The sequence below is a fragment of the Zootoca vivipara genome, chromosome 1, assembly GCF_965207765.1.
Source record: "Zootoca vivipara chromosome 1, rZooViv2.hap1.1, whole genome shotgun sequence".
Lineage (NCBI taxonomy): Eukaryota > Metazoa > Chordata > Lepidosauria > Squamata > Lacertidae > Zootoca > Zootoca vivipara.
The window spans coordinates 51,834,786-51,854,996 of NC_142582.1; the positions used below are offsets into that span (position 1 = coordinate 51,834,786).

A 20,211-nucleotide genomic window follows, 5' to 3' on the forward strand; every position below is an offset into this window, starting at 1 on the left:
TGTTGCCATCCACTGCAAATTAGGGTAATAATAGGTTTAATTGGTAGAAAGCTGTAGAACAGGAATGGGAAACCTGTATGTATCTTACCAAATGTTGAACTACAACTCCCATTATCCCTAACCATTGGCTCTGCTGGCTGAGGCTGATGGGAGTCCAACAACAGCGAGCGAGTCACAGTTCCCCATCCCTGTTGCAAATGTGACAAAGGGCAACTGGCTGCTATATAGGTAGCTTTGTTTGCACAATCAGCAATAGTGGGGTGGACTATAACCACAGCCATAAAGCTGCACTGATCTTTCTGTTCGGCAAAACCGCAGAGTGGTGTCTTCTTACTACTCCTTAATGAAGAAAATTGTAACATATTTTCATTGCATCTCAAGATGGCTAAACTTGCATGCAAGATGCTGTTGTCATAGGAACTTTTAAAATGGGATTGTCCCCATCTGCACTATGAAAAAGTACAGCCTCCTCTCTAGTGTAGCTTTTGGTCAGAGACTGGCCTGCATTCTAGGTTAGAACCTAAGGGACTTTTTGAGAGTCTTGAGTTCTACATGGTTTAAAGGGGGGAGGGGGAGAGAGCTTTAAACCAAGTCAAGAGCGAACCAGAGAATTCTGCCTGTAAAAAAAACAAAACATTAACCTTCCTTGCATGGCTGAGGTCACAGGGCGTTAAAGCTGGTCCTCTGCTGATCTGATTGTTACAGATCAAGGCCAGTTTCCAGCTACCAAGGAGTTGAGCTGCAAGAGGAAGTGCTTCCTGGATCCCTCTTCCTGCTTAACTATTGTTCTAGATGCCCCACCCCCCCACCCCTCTTGCATACGCCATCAGAAGCGCCATCAGAAGCGTGTGCAGAGATGGTGACACTGCTGCCCTGCAGCCAAAAGCCTGTCACCTTCTGAATTTCAAGAGGTGGGAAACTGCTAGCACCCATTTTGTGGCTTTTAGAACTGCACCAACAAGCCAGATGCTCTACCTTGTACAAAGCTTGTGTATGTCCAAAAATTGAGCAAAATCCTAGCAATGCCTCCAGTATGTCCTGTGCACATGGGGCTGTTGCTGAGAGTGCTGCCGCCCAAAAGGAGGAAGCACACAGGACCAGAAATGTTGCAATATTTTACATTGAAACTAGGAAGCAACCATTGCCATTTCCTGTTACATATGTGTGTGTGACATAGGACCACTTTAGCACCTGCTTGTTTTTTTTATCAGAATCTTTCTGCAAAGGTTTCTACTCATTTGGCCCAAAGAACCATTTCGAGATAGCACCATTCACTCCATCTTTCTTAGCTGTAGAAAGATATTTCTCACCATTATGTGGCAAGCTGCAGCTGCATAGATCGGGACACATGCTGCCCTCAAAACAAAGGGAAGCAGCCATTACACACACACCCATTGGTTTTAGGGTAGTATGTGCAATTGGAAACATGTAGCAGAGGCGATCTTTCTTATCCAACTAGAAGAGATATACCTGCAAAGCTCTTCCTTTATTTGATCAACTTACTAAAAGTATAGAAGCACTTTATAGTAACTCCCATGTATCAGCACATCGGAGAAGTGTGAGATTTAGAGATCTTAAATAAATGTTGAGTTTGCCTGTGAAGCCTTGCTCATAATTCTATTTCCTGTTATTCAACAGGTTAAGCCTTTTCTCACGTGGGAATAGAAATTCTTCTGTCCCTAACGTCAGAAAAGTAGAAGCAAAACTGCCAAGAGGCATACCCACCCCATCACTGTTTTCACAAAGACACCAGTACCACTCAAAAGGATAAAATACTTTTTTATTTATAGTCTTATAGTAAAGGGAAGCCTTAACTTGCAAGACAATTCTTGGGCAGTATGTACAACATACTTCAGTTCATGGAATAGACTCACACCTGGACAGAGACCAAGCTACACTTGTATACACTAAATTCAGAAAACATCACAAACAAGAGTGGGAAGAAGACAAAAATATAAGGTCACACGCACCGACACACACGCACACACACACGCAAATGCACACTCATGCACATGTGCGTGCACATGCACACATACACACAGTGGCCTTTGCTCACTCACAGCCTGTGCCCATTTAAGTCGTTATGGGGTAACTGGCTCATTTGCCAGAGGGCAGGAGGTCCACGCTTTGATGCAGTTATTAGTACCAAGTAACAAAGCTTGTGGTGTGTATTTACATTATAAAAGCTGGCTCTAATTCTGAGAAATTCATTAAGAGGGAAGAATTGATCATGGTATGAATCTGTAGCTTCACGTCACCAATGTCCGTAGCAAGAGAAGGAATCTGATCGGATTGAGTTTCCATAGAAGGAAATAAATACCAATTAATCACTTGCCAAAGTACAAAAAGGAAATCCATCTCCCTGCTTCACCCTGAATCCTGCACCATCCCTCAGGAGACTAGGGACATGCACTCGCATGGATCTGCATGATTCCCTTCCCCCACCAAGATCCTTCAGGGGACATTTGGCTTTGTTGTCATAAATAAACATATTTTGATGAGATAGTGACTGGTACAGCTCTAGTGAAAGGATGGAGGGGTCATTGTCACCACAGAGTCCAGGCAACCATAGACTCATGAGTTCATCGAATGGCCTGGGCGTTCCTGACACTAGAACTTGCAGCCATGAGGCAGGACAAGACAAAACTACATCCTGCTCCAAGCTATGGCCGATGTCTTCCAGAAGGTAAGCTGCCAAGCCAAGGGGTTGGGTTAACTCAAAAGGGGCCACATAGGGGCAAGGAACAGGGGAAGCTGCAGTCCGAGAGCCTCTACTAAAGAAAAAAAGGAAAGTCCTTAAGCAGCCAGCGAGTGTCTAATGGCAGCGGGAACAGGGGCCTCTTCTAGCTGGCCTCCATACGAAGCTTCTTCCGGCTCTGTGGCTCTTCCAGCTCAGACTCTGAACTGGAGTCGGAGCCTCCATCAAAGGCGGAAATGGTACTGCCCTTGGGATTGGTGTAGAGGCTGTTGTCTGAAGAGGAATAGTTGGCCTGCAGCTGAGCACTTGACCTTGCCTTCTCCAGGGCACGAACTAAAAGGCAAGAACAAGGATATGGAAATAGGCAGGGGAAAAGTAGATAACTAAGCTAACTATAACTAAGATTGGTACCTCTAAAGATGTTAAGGCCCAACCTGGGGGAAGATTGAGAAAGTTTTGGAAATATATCACTTTCTCCTAAGGTCTCATTAAAAAAACAGTTATAAGTTTGGGGAATATTATGGGAAATAAATTACATTTTTTCAGAAAGATTAGTGAAAGTAGTTAATTGCATTATGGGGAAATTCATTTGCGTTCTCCCTCTTTTGTTTGTCTGATAGGACTGAACTGAGTTCTACTCTGAGTAAACCCACTGAAATTAATGGACCTAAATTAGCCATATACAGTAATTCCAGTTTTTGCCATACTGTTGACAACTCAGCCCATGGCCCATATGTATGTCCTAGCCAGGACATTTAAGTCATCAATGCACAAGAGAGAGCCTTCTGGTTACACACAGAATGTAGAACTCTGTCTTGTTGAATGGTTTCTTTAAATATTAAGGTTCATTATTGTTTCACAAGATGTGTAACTCTTTAAAGGACAGAGTAAATATCACCGAGTTTTATAGCTGTGAAGCAGTATAGCAGGTGCTATTAAGTTGTGTTAATTAAGCTGTGTCAGCAATTGGGTATAGTATATAAAGAGCAGCATGTACCTCTCTCAGTACCCTGGTGAATGGGTCATAGATTTAATGTAAGAGGAGTTTTTGTTTTTGTAATTAAAGCCAAGCAAAATAAATTTTTGCGTTTCTTCATTGTTTCCTGAACGTGTGGTCTTCCCAGCACGCTTTCTGCAGCGCAATTAATCTGCTAAATACGCAACATGTCTTGGGAAGTTTGGTTCCATTTTTAAATTATTCTGCTGCCCATCAAAAACATTCATTTTTTCAGCAAGCTTTCAAGCTGCCTGCAAATTAGCAATGGCTGTTGGTTCACTGGCTCTTTAATTGTTTGTCTGTTGCTCTTTTACTCAATTGTTTCCATAACTGAATTTTGATTGTATATTTAGTTTTAGTTATGTAAGCTGCCTTGTGTTTCCTTTTGGAACAGGAGAAGTGGAGTAAAAAAAAAAAAATCGCAACAAATACCTGCTGCACTCTGAAATGAACCAGTGTAGTTCAGTGCTAGACTATGAGTCTTCCATCAATACACCTTTGCAATTAACTACCTGTTCCCGGTATCAGAAGCAGAGGTGCAGTGGAGTTGGGCTTTAAGATTTGTTAAATCCTGTGCTTGCATGTGTGTGTGTGTGTGTGTGCGCACACACACATCCCACACAAACCCCAGCATGGTGAAACTTGCTACTTATACTTCTGCTCAGTGGCAACCATTAGTCCTCCCTTGTGAGCAGCAACTTACCAGTCTGCTTTAAATATGTCTTTAATTATTCTGCTCGAGAAAACTTTGTATGCTTCAAAACAGGAACATGCCACTCACTTACTCACTGTTCCATCAAACGGTCCCACCATTATCACCATCCTGGCAAAAACCGTACATCTTAGGCAAGGGAGAAAGACTCCTCAGAGCAAAGCCCAATACTTGGGCTGTTTTGAATGACTGGATTCAATGGCTTCATTGCCAATGTGCAAAATTTTGGATCTTCTCACTCCAACCACAGCCTTACTTCATGGGTTCCCGATCACTGGACACCTTACAGCAGTCTTCCCCAACTTGGTTTCCTTCAGGTTTCTTGGACTAACTCCCATCAGCCCCAGCCAGCAAAGATAAGCAGGCTGGGAGTTGTAGACCAAGACATCTTGAAGGCACCAGGTTGGGAAAGATTCCCTGGCAGAGAAACACGGATAGCAGAGGGTTTTGTTGAGAGGTGGCACAATATCCTTACCCATGAGATGGCATATGGAGTGCCCTAATGCAGCCCCACTCACCTTGCTGCTCCAGCAGAGCGTTCTGGCGTTTTAAGTCATCAATGTCCTGCTGGTGTGTGTGGTTTTTCCGACGCATGTACTGGATGTACTCTGTGGCTTTATCTAGGATTTGGGCCCGGGATGCCTGTTGCAATAGTAGAAAAAAACACACACCAGATAAAGTCCTAGTTCACGTAGGCAGCAAGTCTGATATTCCCTTCTGCAGGGAGGCTAGAGAACTGATTCCTCAACCCAGTCCACATTTGACTTAGGTACAATCTTGAAGTCCATGTACTTGCAAAAAGTTCAGCACTAGTGAGAGGAGCTTTGAGACTCAGAATATGTTAACTGTTTTCCAATCCCACTAGACTGAGCTCCTGATTATATAGAATCAACTGTACTAATGACACCTGTTCCCAGTACTAAAGCAACAGCAGATGGACCAATCAATGAAACTCCTACAGGGAGCTATAGACTTGGATCATTCCCCATGCCAGCAATTCTGCAAACAAATCCTTCTGCTCACAAGAACTCCTTCAGTAAAGTAGAGTCTTCCAACTGCTATTCAGTATCCACAGAACAATCTGCTGTTTTCCTCCACAGAGATAAAGCAAAATGCAAATTATTCCCACATTATTGGCACCTGAGCTTAATGTTCCCCGACCACCAAAACAGACACTCAGATCACTTAACAGCAAAATTCAACACTGTGCTACCAAATCTTTGCTCACACAGTGGGACCCCTTGTTACCCATCCTCTAAATGGGTCCAGGGGGTCCCCGTAGCCCCCAAAGAAGATTTTGGGGCATGTAGGTGGAAGGAGAGGAACAGGAACGGGAAGGCCCATGGCATGAGCAGAAGTCCACTCTACTCTTGTATGGACACCACTGGATACCATCCTAAATTAATAATGCTGTGCTCTGCTGCACCTATACTTCTCCCGGCTTACGCTGGCCATAAAACTTGGCAGCAGCCTGAAGCTATACAAGGCAATTGCTTACCTGCTCTCGTAAATACTCAGGTTCGTAAAATGTTCTTGGAAAGTTTTTCAAAGCTGCATGTAGACTATATATGCATGCATATTTTTAATGCAGTACTCATATCTATACTGAAGTTACTGACTGGAAGACTAAAGTGGGATGAGAAATAAGGGCTGCTGATGGCTTCAACTGCAGACTGGAAAGAAAAGGAAGGAAGAAGAACCTAGCCTGAAGGCATTTTTGAGGGAAGGCTCTCTTCGTTACTGGATGCTGCTGGATCAGACAAACCTGCCCAATGGAAGGTCAAGGAGGCAGGCTGTACTGTCCAAAGGACTGGCTGGAACTGCTTTGTTTTGATGGGCTTCAATTTCCCCTTGTAAGTAGGACTAAAATTATATCATGTGCTCTTTATCTGAAGATGTTTTATGAAAGACATCATGGCTCTCATTAAAATATGTGAAGCTCAAACCTGGATAAGCAGCTATGGCAGATTTTAGAGGGCCAGGGTCCCTTGCACAGAAAGTTGCATCTATTTTACAAGATTTGTATACTGCTTAATTGTAATAACCTCTAAGTGGTCTACAGATTTGGACAGCAATACTTGAGCTCAGTTAGGTATTCAGTAGCTTCACACTGTTCCTGAGTGGAAGGAGCAAGGTTGGCAAAGCACCCCCCATCACCTGTAAAAAACTGTTTATTAAAGAAAGAAAACGGAGAAAGAAAACACAAACAAGGCCTATTTTAAAGCACCATTGTTAGCTAAACAGCTGCAAAACACAAAAACAAGGCTGATATGCAGTTAAGTTTTAGTTTCATTTTCAAATTGCAAACATTTAAAGGAGGATATTTATAGTGGTGCAAAAAGATGGCAGACAAGACGCAATAATACATACCGTATATTTATATTTAATTTTTGAATAGTCACAATTGTATTCGCCAACAGAAATTCCTGTTTTTAACTTTTTTCTGGTTTTTATAACAGGAACACACAGCTCTAAACTAAAGAATAATGCAAGCACAGAGAAATATAGTTAGGCAGTCATAAGCTCTGTGGTTGGGTTTGGTTTTTTTTAAAGTAAAAATTCTCATGTGGCACCAATGACAATGTTCTTTCTCAGTTTTAAAAAGGATCTATTCCAAAAGGTTGAAAGTATTCTATATTGCCATCTTGGCTGGACAGTGTTGTATGCCAAAACAAAAACCACTAGTTCTATACTGTCCACATAACTTTGTTGTCAATTTAGCTATAGTCTACTTTTCAGAATTATATCTGGTACCTGCCACCGTCAAGCTATTTCCCCTCCGAGACTTTCATCATGTGAGTTTTGTGAACAACCCTGCTTATATGTAGATCTCGCCCAGCTTCACTATGTTCTCATCCTGCCACTAAATGTGTTGTCCCTCTCTACCAGTGCTCCATCATAAATACATGAATATATCATAAAATGTGCAGCATATATATTGACCCACATCTATCATTTTCTTTCTTAATATTTCCTGACACTGTGTATAACCTGGCAAAAGTTAGCTATTATATGTCCCACTGAGTTTGGTGGACAAGTTAAGTGTGTCCTTAACCCTCTCATTAAAGTTAATGGGACTTGGAAATACCTTTTTTTTACTGGAATTTGCCCATTTCTTCTTCTATTGATGGCTGCAGCATTTCTTCAGAATGCAATTAAGGTTGGGCAAGACAGTCTCTACAATTAGCAAATGAGAAACAGTAGCAAATATGTCACTTTTAGTAATTAATCCAAGTGACTCTACTTCCCCCAGCACCTGCATGCATCAACTTGGTACTTTATGGTTCATGGTCCCAGTATAATGAAACATTTCTTCATTGTCCAGCCTGCCCTACTAAGTTAATTTTGCTTGCAAAAATGCCACTCTCCAAGCCAGTCAGAAGATCTTGGTATGACTTTCACTATGTGGCTCTGCCTCATTCCCCATATTGCAGATGTGGGGTTGGGTGGTGGGGGACATACCAACTGTTGTAAATATGAAAATTTGATAATGCATATGAAGTGCTTTAAACACTTGAAAACATTATGTAAATGTTATTTGTTATTATTGCTACTCAGTTCAAATTTTAATGCAATTTGCTTTTTAATTCTCAAACCACTGCATGTGCCATTTCCTAAGTTCTTTCTAATGAACTACTGTTGTCAACATGAAAAGCATATTCTTCTACAAGTGTTTATGAATTCTAACCTAGGAGACAATAAGCTCCCATTATTGTTTATTTGATTGCTCTTAGCATTTTGGAGGAAATTTATCACAAGCTTATACAGCAATAGCATATTTTCACTTAGTTTATAGCTGGTTTTCAGCTAACCTGGTTGCTGAATCTCCTATTTGCTTCCAGGTTGTTCATTAAACTTGAATTGCTTACATCTTCTACAATAACCTGCTTTTTCGCTTTCTAAAAAATAAATAAATAGAAGTGTAATACAGATTTTCATCAAATTGCATTCCAGTGAAGTATCCTTCCACTGGAGTCAAGCTGGAATGAAGAAAGATTTAAACACAGACAGGTTTAAATCTTTCAGATTACCCTTTCAGATCCCAGTCAAAGAATATGGATTTGAGAGTTATTCATTGTAATGCAAAGTTTAAGAGCCTTGCCTTATTAGCAGCAAGAGCTTTTCTGCTCTTGAAAACAGAAGCTTGCCAAAAGCTTCAACATAGCAGGCTGCCCTCAACTAGAGACAGTCAACTCCTCTGCTCCTTCTTTGATCAGTGGTGGGACCTTTTTAATTATATCTTTTTTTTTAATTATATCTGTGTGTCAAGTTGAAACAGCAAAGGTGCAGACACAAAACCATAATGTTAAACCCTGAACAGTTTATCAAAAGCAATGTAGGACCCCAAGCTAGACTTACTTTTAGAGGTTGGGTTAAGCTGGCAGGCAGACCATTATCCCTTACTGAAATCTAGACAGGCTTTAAAATGATTATTTATGCCCAACTAGTAGCACTAGAATGGGGCTTGCCAACGTGACACCAACAAGCGCACATGTGTCTGAAGAAGTCTTCCCTGACACCCACAGGGCTCCTTTGATTTTCCCCTTCCCACACGGAAAATAGGCTTGAAAGAAGCATCCTATTTTGATCAACAGTATAGGTTCCAACATATGTACAGTGTGTGAGATATTCCCTTCAACAGTTTATCGAATTTGCAAATAAACCCAAACCCCACATGTTTAGTAGGCTTTATACTAGAATGTGGATGTGCATTAGAAAATGCAGTCAGATGTTCATCAAATAAATTGTAACTAAAGTGTTGAAGTGGTAAGATACCACTGTTAGGGTTCAATAATAGGCTTACGTCATTGTTATGTATTAAACAGAAACTGGTGTTGACCCCGTGCTGTCACTGCATCCCAGATACGCAGAACAATATAAGCAGCACGGCTTTCAAATATTTTGAACTCCAATGGAGTTGACATCACCATAAAGAAGCCCTGCCTATCAATCTCCCCAAATAGGGCATAAAATTCCAGGTGCTTTACTCAGAAGCTTGCACTAACCTCAAAGGCGAATTCAAAAAGCAGGGCACATATTTTAACTAACATTCATTTATTTATTATTTAGAAACATTTATAGGCCACCTTTATGAGTCAAAGTCACAACAATTTAGGCTGTGTACATGCCATACATTTGAAGCACATGACTTTGAATCCCCCCAAAATGCTGGCAACTATAGTTTGTTAAGGGTGCTGGGAATTGTAGCTCTGGGAGGGGTAAACTACAGTTCCCAGCATTTGGGTGGGGAACCCTGTCCTTAAGTGTACATAGCCTTATAGAGTAACACATTAAATACAGAAATGTATCCAACATTAGTCATACTTGAGTAAACCCACTGAAATTCACAAACATGCCCAAAAAGGTTGAGCGATGTCTGGTTTTCAAAATGATTTATCACCAGCTAAGCATTGCGATACACCATGGGTAGACAAACTAAGGCCTGGGGGCAAGATCTGGCCCAATCGCCTTCTAAATCCGGCCCGCGGATGGTCCGGGTATCAGCATGTTTTTACATGAGTAGAATGTGCCCTTTTATGTAAAATGCATCTCTGGGTTATTTGTAGGGCCTGCCTGGTGTTTTTACAGGAGTAGAATGTGTGCTTTTAGTAGAATGTGTGCTTTTATTTCAAATGCATCTCTGGGTTATTTGTGGGGCATAGGAATTAGTTCATTTCCCCCCCAAAAAAACACACAGTCCGGCCCCCCACAAGGTCTGAGGGACAGTGGACCGGCCCCCTGCTGAAATAAGGGTGGAATTATGTAGAAGTGAATGGGGTAATGTCCTGGGAACTGCTACTAACTGATACATTTAGTTACCTTTAACATACTGTTGCAACTGTTATTTTAGGGTACAGAGCAACAAGGGGTGGCAGACATCATGAGAGAAGCAATGACAGGCTTCACAATTTTCCATACATCACAATTTTTTACATAGCACACACACGCATCGTGATTTGTGCTATGTCGCCATGTTCAATATTATGAAACTTTTACCATAATGCGGACTTCCAACCAATTTTGGACAATGTATTGATAAATCACCCAGCCCTAATAACCAATTTAGACCAATTAATTTCAGTGGGTCTACTCCAAGTAAAAGTTAAGCTGGATACCATAGTAAAATAATAAAATACCATATAAACAGACTATACCACAGCATTAATAAAAACCTGAGTTATGGCAGCTTTGCCTACATAACCCGAGTACTAAATGGGTGTGTCTTGACAATGTCTAGGACAGCGTCATCAGAGGTGACTGCACATAAAAAATGTTGCCCATCAAGCTCAGTACCTTGTACTGAGCTTCTGCAGAAAACCCTGTAGGTATTCTAACCAATGGTGATTAACAGAGCACAATTTCCTCATTCCTTTTTCGAACAGCCACTTTAGCACTAAGGAAAGCTAAAGAAGGGCAAGGAAGTCAACCTTCACACATTCTCTGCACACCTAGGGCTAATTCACACAATCACTCTACTCATGGGTCTTTGCTTGTTCTCAAGACTGAAGGACGCCAGTCTCAACTGTTTGCCACAAGCCTAAACTGAAATTCTACATGCCAATATTTCTAAGCACAGATTGGGGGCTCATGGCAAATAACTGAAAACATCCCTACACTAAAAGCAAATTTTAATGTGGGTGAAGCCAACACAGATGACTAATCACAAGCTGAGATCCAATGAAATGGTCCTACATCACCCTCATAAAGAAAGAGGTAGATGGATCAGGAAGAAGCGCCATCTCTTCAGGTCTGTGAAGCCACGTGGTAAAAGACTTTCCATTATTTAGAAATGCTTGATGGAAGGGTAAGTTACTTCTCACAACAATATTTCATCTTCATTTTACTATTAGCTTTCTGAAGCAGCAGAAACATTTCTATATGCAAACTCTCTGGGACCTTTGCAGAAGTACCTCCTAAAGCTGTGTGGCACTGGCTCCTTCCTGCTCAGAAACTTAATGCAAAATGGGACTGGGATGCAAATCCTTTGTGATTGACAGAACCCAGGGGAAGGCCATCACTTCTCTCAATAAACTCACCTTCTCTCCCTGAAGTGATGGCACAGAGTCCCGCAGGCTGTGGAAACTGTCCTTAATGTGGTCCCTACGTTTGCGTTCCAGTGCATTGTGGTGAGCACGTTTGTCAGCCTAAGAGACAAAACAGAGAACAAGTACAGTATTAGAATAATCACTGTCCCAGTGGGCAACAGGGCATGTGGCTGCCATTGAACACCAGCCCCATAGATTACGGAGTACAGAACAAAAGTTTTGAATCAAAACTCTGCTAAGAGGGAAAGAAACAAACAAAGGGTCAGCAGAAGAAGCATTCAAGCCTGTTCAAGTCCAGAGCAAGCACACAAAACAAGTATGATTAGTAAAGAGGAGGGTGGGCTTTTGCCTTGCAGCAAGCTGCTTGGTCAAACTCATCTGCACATGATTGGTCAGAAAGACCTATGTGACACCTCCTGGACTAGAGATTATCTGTCCCCAAAGAAACCACTAAGAATTCAAAATATGCTCCATGATTCACTAAGGACGGGAGTCAGAAGACCGTTCCCAGTAACTGCACTACAGAGAGTCTTCAAGGGTAATTGCCAAAGCACTGCAGGAAACATATGGAATATCACCTTATCTGTTCATAGTAAAAAAGAAAAGATAGGACTACTTTGTTTCGCTATAGCACCATAGCTGAACATTTAAAATTCAATGTCGTTCAAAATCCAAAGCTAAAAATCCAAAGCAAAATCCAAAATCCTTCAGGAAAAACACTCATTTCTGTTTAATTTAATCCCTCTCTAATTATGAAGACTGATTAAAGAAAAATAAGGTATGTCGGGAAATGCAGTGTTTTCACAGTGTGCTTTTTGGATAGCTTTTTAAAGTATTTCTGAAGCACATCACATTTACGCCATCTCTGGCTTCCTCTTCCTCTTTTCTGGACTGACTACTGATACCCTTTTGTTCTCATTGCCTTTTAAAGGCAATTCCGGTGGCACACTAAACTCAAACTATGATTAATGGAACCCCACCTTTCAAATGTCAAGGCAGCCTCCAGTCACACAGGTTTGGCAATGATCCCACACCCAGCTCCAGAAATTGTCTGCCAGATGTAAACAGACACTCTGGGTGTGGCTGGACCCCAAATCCAAAGCACAAAGAACTTCTTTCTGTCTGTCATAGTTCCCTTTAGGTCACCTTGTTAGAGGAAGAGCTTGACCAACAAGGAGTGGTCCAATCTTTTCCTCTGACACAGGTCACTATAAAGTCCCAAAACTTTGTGGTGGAAAAGTAGGAGACACACAGGTCACTTGGCTCTGCCAGACAGTTGCTACTTTAAAAAACGAAAGGAAAGCAATAACAAGTTCAAGGGATACCGATGATATTTGTTGTCAGCCCATCTACAGTTATTAAACTGTGTGCATCAAGAGTGCAAGTGGCAAGCTAGCTATGGTGAAAAGGCAGACTAAACTCCAAGTTCACATACACTATCTTCAGAGATCTCAAGCCAAGAACTGGCCAGCAGCAAAATGCTTCAAGGTTAGCCAAAGAAGAAAGTGACTCAAATCATACCAACATGTAGAAAAGAAAAAAACCATCATCCTGGAAAAGGACTAGGACCCAAACTCGCTAGTGTCCTATGGTGTTACTTAAGGCTACACCAGAAAAGAAAATGTGCAATTTAGTTAAGGTGTTGAGTAATGTGAAAAAAACCACCAAATTGTTGTACATATAAGTCCCTATGTTATTAATATGCCCAATGATGCAATTTAAGAAGATGATCTTCCATAGCTGCCAGCTTTGTGGGCATCTGAAAAGTTAATGCAAAGCAGTTGCATATGTATAAAGTGCTGCCCAAATGACTTTAAGGAGATCAGGGAAGTAGAGGAAACTAGAAGAGCCTCAAGTCTGCTCACACTAGTTGCCAAGTGGCTGCACTGGTCTCTAAGATTACAGAAGAAGCCATGAATATGACCACGGTAAAAATAGGGTAAAGAAAAATATACTGGTGATATTATCTGCATCCAGAGGAATAAAATAGAGGAGGTTTAACTCTACCTGACACACTGCACTGTAGTCAAGTTACCACAGAATGACCAAAGTGCTAGTTGCAGACACTCTCCCATACAGGAGTTAATTCCGAGGTGGTGTGATAATGATTACTGGTTGCATATATAACACCACTTTCTTCCAACCAGTCCAGCAAAGTAGCCACAGAATCTTCCCATGGACCACAGTAGTTATAACTATTTCCAGCTACCCTTTAATGGCCATGTGTGTGCTTATAACAAGAATCTACATCAGTGTAATAACTAGGATTTTAATTTTTTTTAAAGAATTTTATAGAAGCCTAAACAAATAGACATAAAAAGGTTGCAAAATAGCTGGAGAGTGCCCAACACAGAGTCATAAACAGATATGATAGAAGGCCACTGCCTAATTGTCCGCGGTTCATGGGGCAGTACTGCTAAAATTATTAGTGCCACTACAAATGTTAATTCTAGTTACATCAATGCTGAGATATTCTAAAATTTATGTTATCACATGTCCATTCTGGCAATTTTATTGCATGCTGAGCAGTGTTAGAAATTAGGCAGGTGCATTTTGCTACTGGTGCAGGTCCAATTGTGACCATGTGGAGATCTCCGGATGCCAGGTTGGTGACGTAACATCTCCATCTGGTTGGCCTCTCCAGCTTTCTTAAGCAGGTAAGCAAAAAAGCTTATTTATTGCATTTATATCCCACCTTTTTCTCCAAGGAGTACATGATTCAGCCCCCTCTCATCAATTCATCCCTACAACAACAATGTGAGAATCATAGAACTGTAGAGTTGGAAGGAATCCTGAGGATCATCTAGTCCAACCCCCTGCAATGCAGGAATATACAGCTGTCCCATATGGGGATCAAACCTGCAACTCTGGTAGTATCAGCACCATGCTCTAACCAACTGGTGAGGTAGGTTAGGAGGCTGTGACTGGCCCAAGGTTATGTAGTGAGCTTTATGATTGAGTGGTGATTTGAACCCTGATCTCCCAGGTCCTAGTCTGACATTCCAACCATTACACCTAGGGTACTTCTACTATGGGGCAGCTATATAAATTAAGTACCCGTATATTCCAGCGTATAAGACGACCCCCAACTATTCCAGTTAAAATATAGAGTTTGGGATATACCCGCCGTATAAAAAATACGACCCGGCGTATAAGACAACCCCAGTCTTTTGAGAATATTTTCCTGGGTTAAAAAGTAGTCTTATACGCAGGAATATACAGTAGGTAAATAAATATGCAGAAAGCAAAATATCACTTGGAGGAGGATCTGAAATATTTTTCTTGAAGCTTGAATTTGTTTTATTCTGGATTGTTGTATTTGATGTTTTAGTGTGTTGTAAACTGCTTTGAGATTTTTTCTTTAAAATATAAAGCGGTATAGAAATGAAATGAAGAAGAAATTCCTTGCGGGTGAAATGGTGCCTAGATATTGAGTTGTGGCAACTGTAACGTAAGTTTAAGGTGCCATCTGGCTTATATATGTGAGTTTCTAACATTGATGCTGATCTCAAAAGCGAATTCAACTAGCTAATTTCACCAAGCCTAAACAAGTATGTATTGCCATATTTAGGAACTATTACATTAATTTAAAGGCAAACTATAAAAACATTGACCATTGAAAATATAACCCTGCTCCCCATTTCATAGCTGGTACATTTCATTGGTTGTTGTTGTTGTTTAGTCGTGTCCGACTCTTTGTGACCCCATGGACCAGAGCACGCCAGGCACTCCTGTCTTCCACTGCCTCCCACAGTTTGGTCAGTTTCATTGGTAGTTCTGGGGAATTCTAAGGAACTTAGAAAACCAATGTAATGCACGTGAGCTATCCTTTTTCTATTAAGAGAAGCCCAATATCACAACTATGGCCAAGGTGACACAGATACCATTGGTTGTAGTATGCTAAACGTCGCATTTCCTCAAATCGCTTTGTAACAACGAGCCCAGTTAACAGTGGATATAGCACCTGGCCCTACTGTAACGTACTACTGGCAATAATTCAAAGCAAGTGAATTGCATTTAGGAAAGACTGCCAAATCTAATCCAATGAGTTCTGGCTGGCACATGCCAGACTAAATGCCGAATAAGGATAGCAAGAAAACACTAGCCTCCATTCATCAGAGTACGGTGGCCCACTGCCATGCCACTCTCCATTACTACCTCATCAGCTACTTTCAAAACCATTGGACTGTCCAGGAAAATATCAGCTCCTGGCAAGGAAAGAGGGCTGGGGAGAAGGAGGAAACCAATATTCTTCTGTCTTAATAGAGAGTCTCACAGTTAGAACTGTGTGTAATGTACATGAACTCATGGATAGGAACCCATTCAAACCAGAAAAGAAACAGTGGAATTTAGCTCTGAAAAGCCAATCTTGGTTTTATAACTTGTCTGGAGTCAGGCAGCTGAATATAAAGGAGGGAATCTCAGTCTTTTATTCAGGTAGGTATGTTAAGACAGATCATGAGTTTGACAGCAACTAGGCCCACACTGAACCAAATGCTGGGGAAAGTCCTTTGAAATCTAGCCATAATGCTGCACATTGAAGGCTCAGTCGTTGGCAGCTGAAAATATGTATTTATCACATCACAATGGGCATTTGGTAGCCTCACAACATTCTGCTTTATCTCAACCTGAAGAGACAGTTCTCAGAAGAAGCAACTCTTACAGGCAGCCACAGCAGCACAATAGGCTTTGAACCACATGCGACAATTGTGGCACACAGTAATTTTACCCTGTTCTTCTAAGTAGACAAGACTCAAGGCATCAAACAGTCACCCATCCAAAAACTTACAGATTAACATAGTGAGCTGGATGTGACTTCATAGTTTGTTTTCCATACTGCCCTAAAACAGGACTCTTTGGTCTTTACAACAGGGTGGGCTAGCCTATGGCCTTTGAGATGTTGTTTAAGTCCAACCCACATAAGCCAGAGCAAGCATAACCAATGGTCAGGAATTATGGAAGATACTGTGCAACAACATGGAGGCCTACTTCTGCTTTATAGTGCCCCAGTTATCCCCATAAAATATAAAATGCTAGAGAAAATATAGGTAGCCACTAGGGCTGGGCGATGTAGCAATACATGGTCCAAAATCAGTTCAAAGTACTCAGATAATGCAGGCAAAGCTGCCAGAACTCAGGTTTTTATCAATGCTGTGGTATAGTCAGTTTTTATGGTATTTTATTATTTTACTGTTGTATCCAACTTAACTTTTACTTAGAGTAGCCCCACTGAAATTAATTGGCCTAAGTTGATCATTAGGGCTAGGCAAGGTATCAATAAATTGTCCAAAATCAGTTGGAAGTCCATATTATGGTAACAGTTTCATAATATTCGGCATGATGATATATCACAAATTATGATGTGTGCATGTGCTATGTAAAAAATCGTGATGTGGGAAAAGTTGTGGTCTTGGTCATCGCTTCTTCCATGTTTCCAGTCTTCCCTGTTTCTTTATACAGTCGTACCTTATAAGTCGAACGGAATCAGTTTTGGAAGTCCGTTCGACTTCCAAAACCAAATTGTGGCTTCTGATTGGCTGCAGGAAGCTCCTGCAGCCAATCAGAAGCCGCGTAAGCCCCATCGCATGTCCGGGTTCCAAAAGAACATTCGAAAACTGAAACAATCACTTTCAGGTTTGTAGCATTCGGGAGCCAAAATGCCTGAGTCCCAGGGCGTTTGGGATCCAAGGTACAACTGTACTATAAAATAACAGCTGTAACAATATGTTAAAAGTAAATAAAACTGTATGTTTTAGATTCCTAAGTAGTAGCAGTTGCCAGAGCATTATCCCATTCACCTCTACTGTACAATAGTTCCATCCTTATTTCAGACATCGCTCAGCCCTACTAGCAACTGAAAGCATGTTTCTCAGAAACATGACTTTTTGGGACAATATTCCCAAATTTCTATATGGTAGGTATGTTTTCCTGTTTAGCACAACAAGGAGGAAAAGCGTCTTACACCTTGATTTGTTAAACTGAGTAAATATTAAGCTGGACCTCTGTACATTCTCTAAAGCCAGGCAATTTGAACTGGACAGGCATGTACAACAGCAACTTAGTTTTTCTCAAGGCGGATTAGTATTCATTATTAAAAACCAGATTTTATATAACATCCTTTAAAACTGAATCCTAATTTAATACAAATGTTAAGCTCTACACTTACAATCTCTTAAAACTAAATCATGGCAATCTTTTAAACACATTTACTGTTAAAAAGGATGCTTTTCTATTTAAAGTGCATGGAAGAATACATATAAAGGGAAATACCTGTATGTATTTTGGCAACAAAAACAACAACAAAAACCTGATACCAATCATTATAAATACATGACTTTTTTGTGGCATCCTAAGGGGCACGGGTTTGAATGGTTCCAGCATAGGAGTTACTCCTGTTTGTGGAAGGAACTGAGATTTACTGGAGGCTCCTGCTGGAAGGTGGGGTCACAAAGCCTGGTCCCCAATCCTCTGGAGGAGCTTTTCAGGGGAACAGAGGAAGTTGCAGGAAGTAAGAGCCTCCCCATCCTTCTTCTAATGGGAGTTTTCATATTATGGATATTTTTGACAATCAGCATGGACATTCACTTTTCAGTGAAGTTTCCTTTTTGCCCAATAACTAATGTTTAATGGAGCAGGTGCAAGTTTGCAGCCAACCTGCACTGCATGGCTGAAGGTTTTGGATTATACTGCTGGTTTGTATAAAAGCTGTGTTTAGCTTCAAGTCAATATGCTTTGCTATAGAAACTAGTCGGTATGTATGCTTGTTCAGTAGACATGTGGATTTCAAATAGCAAACGTGACTTAAGTTTGACATTTTTTCTTTACAATTTAATTAGAAATCAATCCACCCTTTTTCTAAAATGCTGACTATACATTAAACACTACTCTCCTTTGCACTTTTATCCACACTCAACAAGCAAAGTTACTTAATTAAATTCCTATAGAGGCTGTAGTATACCAGCATCCTCAAGTTTCTAGTGCTACAGTACAATACATTACAAGAAACTCCAACAAGCAAAGGCAACACAGAAACCCCCTATCACTGGCTGTTCTGCATAGTCACAAACAAAGCTGTGCATCATAGTGTAGATTTCAAGAAGAAGGCTTTAACCCTGAAATTCGCTTTTATTATAAATTGCTAGGGATGCTAGAAAGCACATCCAAGTAGCATGCACACACACACACACACACAAATTAAATATTCAACAACTGAGTCAGAGTAAGCTGCTTTGTGGAAGTTTTCTGTAGAGGCCAGCATTTCCACTATAATCCACTAAGGAGATTAAACACCAAAATAAGAGAATTCCCAGCTTCTCGCTCATTAAATCCCCTGGCAGCAGCAGAAGGAGGGGGGCTCTTCCACAACCCTCTTGGAACCTTCAGCATCCTGCAAGCAGAAAACCCTTCAAACGTGAAGCCCCAACCAAGTCTTTCAAAGACAGAGCACTTTGCTGCCCTAAAAGGTAAGGCTACATACCAGGGATATACATTTTAAAACACCCACCCCTGATTATTTGTGGATGTGTTTTCTCCAAAGCCCCTGCTCCTCCAGACAGTGTGTATTCGTCTCCTCCAGTCCCCCAAGGAAATAAATAGTGCTACAGGTATATGCTTTCTGCCAATGTAGGCAATTCCCCTCTACAGTATACGACTCCATCACATGCTGACCTGGGAGGCGGGATGCAGCTCAAGGGTGAAACTGCCAGGGCTCCCATCACAGCCACCCCTCCTCACCCCACTGCAAAATTGTGGTTTCGGCCTTTGCTGCGAACCATCTATATTAAACACGACAATGGCTTCTCCCTGCCCCAGATTTTCTTGGCCTTCAGCCCATAGTGCCCCCCCAAAAAACTCGGAACACCTCGTCCTTTGCTTCCCCCTCTAATCCCTTCGCCTCCCCCCACCTCCAACCACCACCATCACTACCCAGCCAGGCTGCACGAGGCCTAGATAAAAGTCTCCTCCCCTGGAGCCCAGCCCAGGAGCAGCTCCAGCCTCGCCACCGCCACAATCTCTCCCAAACAGGTGTCTGTCTGTCTGTCCGACCCCAGACGCAGACGCCCCCCGCCCCTCTTCCTCCCCCTTCAGGCGAGACTGCGGGCCAGGACGAGGCGCCTGCCAACAACACACACAAACACCCCACACACACCCCGCTGCTGCTGCTCCTCCTCCTCCCCGTCAACTCGGGCAGGGGCTCCGGCCGCCGGGCCTCTCTCTCTGCCTGAGGAGCCGGGTGGGAGAAAGGCCGCGGGTGGGGACCGGGAAGCGGGGCCTGTGAAGAGATAAGCACCGGGGGCTGATACCTCGGTTGCTCTTCCTGCAAAGAGAACGGAGGACAGAGAGACCCGTCCTGCACAGACGGACAGAGACCCGCGCGGGTGTCCCTGTCGGCGCACCGACTGGCCTACCGAGCAAACGCCAGGAAGGGAAAGAGGGAGACCGGGGAAGGGGAGCGGGGAGGAAACGCCGCGAGAGACTCACGTCGCTCTCCACCTCGATGTCATCGTTGTCGCTCATGCTGCCGATGGTGCTGCCGTCGCCCGGCCGAGCGGCTCGGGGGCTTCCCTGGCGCGCGCTGCGGGCCGAGCCGCGGAGAGCGACGAAAACAGCCCCCGCGCAGCGCAGCCAGAGCAACAGCGGCGGAAACAGCGGCGGCGACAGAAACAGCGGCAGCCTCCGCCTCCACCGTCGTCGTCTTCGTCTCCGTCTCCTCCTCCTCCAGCATCAACGGCACACGCACCTCGTACTGCACGTGACT

General features: G+C 42.4%; 1 protein-coding gene across 2 annotated transcripts; it reads right to left on the reverse strand.

Moving 5' to 3' along the window:
* Positions 1 to 1,763: 1,763 nt before the first annotated feature.
* Positions 1,764 to 20,211, reverse strand: MAX (MYC associated transcriptional regulator X). Of its 2 annotated transcripts, none has more exons than XM_035126098.3 (4): positions 19,935 to 20,211; positions 11,445 to 11,552; positions 4,926 to 5,049; positions 1,764 to 3,031 (listed from the first exon to the last, which is right to left on the reverse strand). In XM_035126098.3, exons 1-4 carry the CDS (start codon positions 19,968 to 19,970, stop codon positions 2,844 to 2,846), a joined length of 456 nt encoding a protein of 151 aa, XP_034981989.1. In that variant the 5' UTR covers positions 19,971 to 20,211; the 3' UTR covers positions 1,764 to 2,843. The 2 variants fall into 2 exon arrangements, with proteins under 2 accessions (XP_034981989.1, XP_088519592.1); XM_088663466.1 differs by having other exon boundaries at positions 4,926 to 5,055.